The 10,017-nt window shown below is 38.5% G+C and overlaps 1 protein-coding gene across 7 annotated transcripts in view; it reads left to right on the forward strand.

The window, feature by feature from the left end:
- Positions 1–5,565, forward strand: part of TDRD5 (tudor domain containing 5) — a 99,523-nt gene extending 93,958 nt beyond the window's left edge. For all 7 annotated transcript variants that reach the window (XM_042975981.1, XM_042975983.1, XM_042975979.1 and 4 more), the window contains one exon: positions 4,998–5,565. In XM_042975981.1, the coding sequence (XP_042831915.1) occupies positions 4,998–5,242 (245 nt within the window). In that variant the 3' untranslated portion in view covers positions 5,243–5,565. The remainder of the gene's footprint in view (positions 1–4,997) is intronic.
- Positions 5,566–10,017: the final 4,452 nt, after the last annotated feature.

Below are 10,017 nucleotides of genomic sequence, written 5' to 3' on the forward strand. Positions count from 1 at the left end.
TTGAATTTATTTTTGTGTATGATGTAAGAGAGTGGTCCAGTTTCATTGTTTTGCATGTTGCTGTCCAGTTTTTCCAACACCATTTGTTGAAGAGTCTGTCTTTGACCAATGATAAGATTCTTTCCTGCTTTGTTGAAGATTAATTGACCATATAATTGTGGGTTCATTTCTGGGTTTTCTGTTCTGTTGATATATGTGTCTATTTTTGTACCAGGACCATACTGTTTTGATTATAGCAGCTTTGTAGTATAATTTGAAGCCCCAAATTGTGATGTCTTCAGCTCTGCTTTTCTTTTTCAGGATTGCTTTGGCTATTTGGGATCTTTTAGTGTTTCCATACAAATATTAGGATTGTTTGTTACAGCTTTTTGAAAAATGCTGTTGGTATTTTGATAGGGATTGCATTAAGTGTGTGGATTGCTTAGGGTAGTATAGACATTTTAACAACGTTTGTTCTTCCAGTCCATGAGCAAAGAATGTTTTTCCATTTCTTTGTATCCTAGTTTCTTCATAAGTGTTGTATAGTTTTCAGAGTACAGATCTTTTACCTCTTTTGTTAGGTTTATTCCCAGGTATCTTGATTTCTTTTTCTGCTGCTTCATTATTGGTGTCTAGAAATGCAACAGATTTCTGCACATTCATTTTATATCCTGTGACTTTGCTGAATTCATGTATTCTAGCAATTTTTTTTGGTGGAGTCTTGAGTTTTCTATATAGGGTATCACGTCACCTGCAAATAGAGAAAATTTGACTTCTTTGCTGATTTGGATGCCTTTTTATTTCTTTCTGTTGTCTTATTGCTGAGGCAAAGACTTCCAGTACTGTGTTAAATAGTAAAAGTGAGAATGGACTACCTGGTCTTGTTCTTGGATGTAGAGGGAAAGCTTTCAGTTTTTCCCCATTGAAGTTGATACTAGCTGTGGGTCTTTTGTATATGTGTTTTATGTTGAGGTATGTTCCATCTATCTCTACTTTGTTGAGGGTTTTTATCAAGAATGGATGCTGTATTTTGTCAAATGCGTTTTCTGCATCTATTGACAGGATCATATAGTTCTTATCCTTTCTTTTATTAATGTGATATATCACATTGGTTGATTTGCAAATATTGAACCAGCCCTGTAGCCCAGGAATAAATCCCACTTGATTGTGGTGAATAATTCTTTTAATGTATACTGTTGGATTGAATTTTCTAGTATCTTGTAGAGAATTTTTGCATCCAGTTTCACCAGGAGTATTGGCCTGTAATTTAGTGGGGTCTTTGTCTGGTTTTGGAATCAAGGTAATGATTCATAGAATGAGTTTGGACATTTTCCTTCCTTTCCTGTTTATTTGGAACAGTTTGAGAAGAATAAGTGTTAACTCTTCTTTAAATGTGTGGTAGCATTCTCCTGGGAAGCCATTTGGCCCTGGACCTTTGTTTGTTGGGAGACTTTTTTTTTAATTTTTAAAAAATGTGTATTTATTTTTGAGAGAGAGACACAGAGCATGAGACGGAGAGGGGCAGAGAGAGCAGGAGACACAGAACTCGAAGCAGGCTCCAGGTTCTGTGCTGTCAGCGCCGAGACCAACATGGGCTCGAACTCATGAACTGGGAGATCATGACCTGAGCTGAAGTCAAGGCTTAACAGACTGAGCCACCCAGGCCCCCTGTTTGTTGGGAAAGATTTGATTACTGATTCAGTTTCTTTGCTGGTTATGGGTCTGTTCAAATTTCCTATTTCTTCCTCTTTCAGTTTGGGTAGTGTGTGAGTTTCTAGGAAAGCAAAGCAGCCATAAATAATACACAAACGAATGAACATAGCTGTTTTCCAATAAAACTTTATTAAAAACCAGGTGGTAGGCAGGCTGGATTTGGCCCACAGACTGTCGTTTATCAACACCTTTGTAGGTCCAGGTTTCTGTCCAGCATTATTTTCTTTTTTGCTTGAAGAACTTACATATCTTGTGGTGCTGGTCTGCTACTGATGTCTTTTCTCAGTTCTTTCACATTAGGCAAAGCCTTTATTTTTATTTCATTTCATTTCATTTCTTTAAGTTTTTTTTCTGGATATAAAGTCATAGGTTGGTAAATTTGTCACTGCATTAAAAGATGTCACTTTGCTTGTCACTGTGATGTCAGGTCTGTTGTCATTTTTGTGTTTGTTCCTTTGTAATGTGTTATTTTCTCTGGATGCTTTTAAGATTTTCTCCCACATCACTGATTTTCAACAATCTGATTATAAGGTGGCTTGGTGTAGTTCTCTTTGTATTTCTTCTGCATAGAGTTCATTGAGCTCTTGGATCTCCAAGTTTATAATTGCCATTAAATCTGGAAAAAATTCAATCATTATTCTTCAAATGTGTTTTTCTGTCACTCCCCCCCCTTTTTTTTTTAACTCCAGTTTTACACATTATATACGATAGGTCACTTTTTCTACACCTACTGGTATACTTCTTTTCCCTAGTCTTTGGATGGTTTCTATTACTGTCTCTTAATGGTGCTCACCTTTTCTTGTTCAGTGATTAATATATTCTTTTCCCATCCAGTATATTTTTCATCTCAGAAATTGTATTTTTCATCTCTACCAGTTTGGTTTGGGTCTTTTTAAATCTTTTTTTTTTTTTTTTTTTTTTCCTCATCATACATGTGTTTTTCTCTGCCTTCTTGTGCACCTGGAGTACCCTTTTTAAAAAAAAAAAATTTTAATGTTTATTTGTTTTTGAGAGAGAGAGAGAGAGAGAGAGAGGCAGACAGAGCACGAGCAGGGGAGGAGCAGAGAGAGAGGGAGACACAGAATCTGAAACAGGCTCCAGGCTGTGAGCTGTCAGCACAGCCCGACGCAGGGCTTGAACTCACAAACCGTGAGATCGTGACCTGAGCCGAAGCTGAACGCTCAACCGACTGAGCCACCCAGGTGCCCCTATACCTGGAGTACTCTTAGAAAAGCTATTTTAATACCCTTTCCTTGTGATTCTGGCATGTGTACCATTTCTGTCATTTGTGTCATTGCTGAATTGGCTTCTACCTGTTGCTTTTTCTCCTGAGAACAAGTCCTATTTTTCTCTCTTCTGTGCACATCTGGTAACTTTTTATTATATGGCAGACACTGAATTTTACATTATTGACTGGGCCTCTTTTTCTTTTCCCTCCCCTCCCCTTCTCTCCTTCTTTTCTCCTTCCTTCTCTGTGTGTATCTCTCTCTCTCTCTCTTTCTCTATCCACCCATCCACCAATTGGTTGGGGGGGATTGGGGAAGATGCAGTTTAATTACCTGAAATTGGTTTTATCATTTTTGCATTTCTTTTAGGTTTCATTAGGCTGGCCTAGAAAAGTCTTTAGTCTGTTGGCCCTGCTATTTAGGCAGTACCATTCTGAGGGTAGAGATAGGACTAGATGTTCCATATGTTAGGATTTCTTTACACTCTGTCTGGTGGGAACACGACCTACTTTGCCCAGAAGCTACAATGATTGTTCTGCCTGTTCCTTTCAGGATGGTTTTCTCCTTGGCCTCATGGTCTCCTCACGTGCCTGAGCCAGATCACTAGCCAGCCTAAGACTCAAAGGGACCTCTCTGCAGATTTCCATCTGCTTCTTCTCTGGTACTTTCCTCCCACAAATTCTAGGCAGCTTGGCCTCCATGAGTTCTAAACTCTGTCTTTTCAGCCCAGTAAGATCTCCAGGCTCAGTTTGGATTCTCCCTTCTTGTACTGAAGCCAGGAAATCATCTTAGCAGTGAGCTGAGGCCCTTGTAAAGCTCACTTCATTTGTTTCCCTTCTCTCAGGGATTACTATCTTGCATGCTTGCTGTTCAGTGTATAAAAGCTGTTGTTTCATACATTTTGTCCAGTTTTCCAGTTGTTTAAGGCAGAAGAGACTGTTTTTCAATTCCTGTTGAATTAACCTTATGTCCGGAAGCAGAAGTTTCACTACTCTTTATCCCCTTTAAAATCTGAACTCACCAAAACTTTGTGTAAAACCACTTGTTTTTATTTGAATGCACCAGCTCTTTTCCCCTCTCGTGGGCATTAGTTACAACTTTTTGATCAGAGTTTTACTCTCAAATTTTTGAACGTAATTCACCACAAATGTACGGAACATATGCCACATGCTGCTATGTTAGATGCTAAAAATGCAAAGATGAATAAAGTACTGATTATGCCTGCGTTTTCTCTAGATTTACTGAAATATGTGTTTTTAAGATCTAGGGCAATGCTTTACAAAATGTAATCATACCGGTGGCAGTTTGGGAAGTGTTTGTGATGATGGACATTGTTTAGCTCACCTAGATTTTTTTTTTAAACTAAAGCAGAGCTTTCTTGAAGGAAGCAGTGTGTTTGCTTAGATGCTGGCATCAGAGCGCCTTCTCTCATTGTAAGCAGGCGGTAAACGGGTGCGCTGGCCTGGAGTAGACGCGTGAGAATGCCTGGCATCCCTTCCTGCTGTTCAGAACTTTTGGCATTGGAGTTCCCAGCGAATTTATTTCATTTAAAAGGTTCTTTCTTCATAGTTGAAACTAATTCCTAAGGAATTTGTTTTATGGCCGATAACTGGTTTTTGGAACTTCTTACAAACATCTTGGTCAATTTTGTTTTTACATTGGCACAGTCTCAAATTGGAGCCACTTTGGCAATAGAAAACACCCGTGGGATACACTTGTGTTCATTGCCGGATGGAAATAGGGGAGCTTAAGGGCTCCTCCCTGGAGTTGGAATCATATCCAACTTATTTTTATCGTGTCCTAGAAAGAAAATTTCCCTTCCTGTTCATAAGTACGTTTCCCCCCTCTTTCCCTCTCCTCATTCTGACAAGGATTTACTTCATCTCAGTGCATGACTCTCCACCCTCATTTCTTTTCCATTTGTTGACTGGTTTCCCAGGCTCATCTCTGATCGTAACAGAAGGTGTCACCATGTAACAGAAGTTGATTGTAACACACGTTAATAAAGAACTAGAATGGGAGAGAGAAGGCAGAGTATGAGAACCCCCTGAGAAGACTTGTGTTTTCTTTCTTTTTCAGTGGAGAGCTCTCCAGAGCGCCTGAAGAATGATTTTTCTAGTAGCCATGCTATTACAGTGTTCAAAGACAAGAGTCACGGAGCCATGGACCAGCTGTCTTTGATTTTGTCTCCTGAGCACCAGATCTCCCAGAAGCTCTACATTCCCCGGAGTACAGCCACTGCCGCCTTAGGAGCTGCTGCGCGGCTGGCCACATCCAGGAGCCTCCTACATTGGTACCCCAGTGTGAAAAGGATGGAAACTTGAGGGAGGAAGTCGAGGAGAAAACAATAAGCCAGGTGCTTTAGGGCTTGGTGATTTCCCAAGGCCAAAATAAGGCGGTATTGAGACAAAACGGTATTTTGATAGTTGATGCTTATGTCTTTCTGTGTGATTGTATGTTAGCTGTGTTATGCTAACAGTCCACTTTGTTGTGTAAGTATTGATATTTAATGTTTTAATTTTTATTAAGTGTTTCTTCCCTATAGTTTTGTTCACCTCAGTTTAATGTAGTGTAAAGGAATTCGTGTGTGTGTTTCTATAAATGTCTTTCTTGTACATAACATGACTGATAAATGAAAACTGGAAAACTGATGTCTTGTGATCCATATTTAGTAAGACAAAAATGATCTCTGATTCTTCAGAAAAAGGATGTCTGAATTGTAAGGCTGCTTTTTTTTTTTCTCATTTGAAATTTTCTAGATCATGGAGATAATGCAGAGCTCCACTTCTTACCATTATCATTTCTTTAAAATGCTAGGCTCGGTGAGAAAATCCATATCCTGAGGCTTTGGTCGTGAAAGAACTTTCACATTAAAAAAAATTAAGCTGTCTTTCAGTACAGGCAGTTTCTTGAAGACTCATAATGCAATTCTAGAGACCGGTTGTTCACACTTAGCTGACTGAGCCTTCCCTGTAGGACTCACGGTTCCCAGGAGCTCCTGGGTGGTAGTCATTCAGGAGGGTACTGTTTAAGCATCTGTATAACATGATGCTCTCTGAAGTCAAATTGTGGGAAACGCTATAGGACATTTTGTTAAGTTCATAGAATGAACCGTCAAGAACAAACAAGAGACTGAAAGGTGAAATTAAAGAATGTGAGTGATACTAATTTTAATTCTTTGTGGTAAAATACTAGACTTATCCCCAAGTTTAAAAAATCCAATACAGAATCATTTCTTAGAATTAAAATTTGAGAAAGCTGTGAATTACTGGTGTGCTACTTATAACTAGAGTTTCACCTTTCTAGCCCCTCTTCTAGGCCTCCTATTTCGGCATTAAATGCCAGAGCTGGCCCCTACTTCCTTTCTCTCTCTCTCTACAATACAGGATTTCTCTTCTTCTCAAGTACTTAATCAGGAAAATGTCCACTGAGGAAGAGAATGAGATGAGAGTAAATTTAGAGTATTACTGGCTGGAACTTCTTAGGATTAAGAATCGTGAAACAAAGTTAAACCCAAAGTCTCTAAATACTGATGGCTTTTGGTTTAAAAACTTAAGAGAAAACATATTTAATGCAATAAAATTTGAAAATCCAGATTCACCTTTAATTCCAATATATCTTTAAGAATGATATTCTAATTGACAAAAATAATAATCTGGAAACATCACGATAGCTGGCCTAGTAGAAAGAGCAAGTTCCCATTTGGGCTTTTGTGATTTTATATCAGACATCTTTATTGGAGAAGACAGTTGAAAAGTTATATGGAGGGTCAGCGACCAGTTAAATATCCTACTCAACTGTGATATGAACTGGAAAAGTTCTGGTTTTCATTGTAGGTTTAGGTAATTATCCACAGCTTGTTTCTAAAGAAGAAGATTCATTTTAGAATCACACTTCTTAGAATTCTTCCTTTAAAGAAACCAAGTGTGAATAATATACTTGACTTCTCCAGATGGGCAGTCATTGGGCTTGGGGTGAGGTGAATCTGGTAGAAGCGATGTTTATATATTTCGTCGGTTACACTGTAACTCTGTGTAATGGCACTGAGCTACCAGTAGGGACTCTGCCAATACTGGGTAACCTGATGGGGATTACAGAATCACTGTGCTAAGGCTCTTTCATATTCCCATCCTTTTGCAAATGGCCAGATGATTATTTAGACACAGGCATCTCTAACAAGTGTCAGTATACTTTGAAAGAAGCCTATTTGGCAATTAATAGTTAACATCCTGAGTGAGCAGAGTGAAGAATGAGCCTCGGAGAGGCTTGTACATATTTTGGCTACTTGACTTTGACTGGGATGGCCAGTCTGCCAGTTTGTTTATGCCATAAGGTGGGTTTTGCTTGGTAGTTAACTAAAATAGCCCAACACATCAACAAAATTTAGTAGATCATTTGAACATGAGTAAATAGATTTATGTATATGGGCAGGGATAACAATAAGAGATGTTAAAACAATAGGTAGCTGCTCTGTAGTTTAGGGTTAACTGTATTTTATTGTCTAAAGATTAGTTGACACATATACTTAGAACAGACCCCGCCCCCTGTATTTTTGTTGTTAAAGATCTGTTAGAAGTGATGGAGGTCCCCAAGAAGTGTTGACTGGGATGTGGGGGCCTGAGGTGTGTGAGAAGGAATGGGTATAAGAACATAAAGGAAAATTCTGGTTATAAACTCTTTAGGGATGGAAGGAGTAGCTTTACTAATAGCCATTCAGGTTTTAAAACCAGTGGCTTGTAGCCAATACCTGTCTTCCATCTAAAAACACCCCACGGGATATCAAAAGGGGCCCTCCTCACTGCAGTCAGCCATGCCTGGACTGACCCTTTAAGTTGCAAACATTTGAGATGCCAGTTGCCCATTTTAAGGTATGAGGCTAACTAGAGGCTTTTGCTTACTGTCAGACTCTGTCTAACCTAGAGAGTTAGAATTGTAGAGTTTTGATCTACATCTTGATATTAGATGAAGAAATTTGAAGCCTAGAAAGACTGACTTGTCTATGGTCACATGCCTCAAATTCCCTTATCTGCTGACTTCTAGGGTCAGTGCCTTTTCCAAAGGAAAATATTGCAACTCTGTGTTTTGTAATTTAAATGATTTGGTTCCAGAAGACAAAGTTTATTACATAAGTCCAAAAGAATGGTGATTCTTTTTGTTGTTGTTGTTGTTTATTTTTGAGAGAGAGAGGGAGACACAGAACCCGAAGTAGGCTCCAGGCTCTGAGCTGTCAGCACAGAGCTGGATGCGGGGCTTGAACCTACAAACCACGAGATCATGACCTGGGCTGAAGTCAGACGCTTAACCGACTGAGCCACCCAGGTGCCCCTAGAATGGTGGTTCTGATAGCTGGGCAAACCCCTGGTGTTGGAGGGGAGAATGATTGATTTACAACATCTTGTATTCTTGAATGTAGATAGCTTAAATGACAGCAGGCCAATTCTAGGGCTAAAGAATCTAAATGGGGTGGGGGGTATGGTAAGGGATGAGAAACCAACATCTTACAGAGCAGTCTTTCTGAAGCTTCCTATTATATTTATACATGTGTAGCAAGGCTTTTCTAACAAACTTCTGATCTCTTTTCAGAATTAAATTCATTTTATTTATATATACAGTGCCATGGACAGCGTTATTCATAATTTTACAGGAGCCATCACTAAGACATCAAAAATTTTTCATTTCCTATAGCGCATTCAGATCTTGATGTTTTACAAGATGACAGTGAAGTTCTGTCTATATTCTTTGAACACAGTCCTTTTCCAAACAGGTGTCATTTGTCTCAGTCACCAGTCAGCCTGGTAAGTTCTTCGTGTCATTAGTCTCTGGTTCTGCAGGAACCAGAATACTTTAAATTCTGCTCGTTTTTAAGCATGTAGACAAATTACTTTAACTTCTCAGTGAAGAAGGTCTTCTCTAACATTTGGAATCACAATTGACTTGGGTGCCACTTCTCACAGGAAACTGAGTGACCCACTTAACAACTGAGTGGAGAATTTATTCACAGCTAAATTTTCTTGGTTATAAGCATAGTTTTCAGGAAATGCTTTTTAGATTTCTGTTTAATATAAACTTTGTTTTATATTTTCTGTTAAAATTTTTTCAAATGTTTTTTTCCTTTGTGGAAAAATGTAAGAAACAATGTTTACTTGATTATTATTACTTCTTAGTGCAATTTAGATAAATAATTTGATGAGGAAACCAAACTTCTGACCCTTTCTCTGCTCTCTAAACTTTTGTTATAGAACTAATGGGAAGTTACTGGGATCAAGGAATTATGATTGGCCTGCTCTTTGGAGTTTGTAACAGCATTTTGTTTGACTTCTATATATTTATGAAGTTGGAATTTGTTTTGTCAAAAAATGTCTAGGTTTTTTATTTGTTTTGTCTAGTTTTTGTTGTGATGATTCTGCAGGAATGAAAATTTCACTTAATATATGACCCAAAGAACTTAATTGACTGAAATACAAAGGTTGCTTATTATATAGTTATGAAAACAGAGATTTGACAATTTTCTTGATTAAAACGTTTGTCTTCATTTTTGGCACGACCTTTTTGTTCTTGACCTTTGTAAGCCTTTGCTGTGTTGTAGATAAAGACTTTTATTCCATAAAGTTGGAAGTTCATTCCCACTAGAGACGCTTCTTAAGTGCCTGACAGCTACATCTCAGACTTGTTTTATTTCTCTTGTTAATAGCAACATCTCAAACCCTTGTAAGCCATGTTCCAGTTTCTTAAATTCTCTTCTGAGACTGTTCCACTCACTGAATACCAGTTTAGTCTCCGCTTGCAGCTGTCATTCAGTGCTGTCTCAGTTGCTTACCTGATTTCCTGGTTCCACATTCAGAGCCTTTGCTACAGTGGGTCTTCTGTCTGGAGCAGATGATTTCTGTTCTCAAGCTCCATGTGGGTGGTTTGGTACAAACTTATCCTTAATCTGTCATTCGATGGGACTATAAGTAGGTACCAAAGTCAGTTTCTTACTGGAACAAATGACTCCTTGACAGAAGTATCCTGGTACTGCAATTGTCACTCATATATTAATACAAAAATTGCTTCTGATACCATATATACGAAAAAACCTGGCACAGCGTACCCTTCTGTT

Source organism: Panthera tigris, chromosome F3 (genome assembly GCF_018350195.1).
Source record: "Panthera tigris isolate Pti1 chromosome F3, P.tigris_Pti1_mat1.1, whole genome shotgun sequence".
Classification (NCBI taxonomy): Eukaryota; Metazoa; Chordata; class Mammalia; order Carnivora; family Felidae; genus Panthera; species Panthera tigris.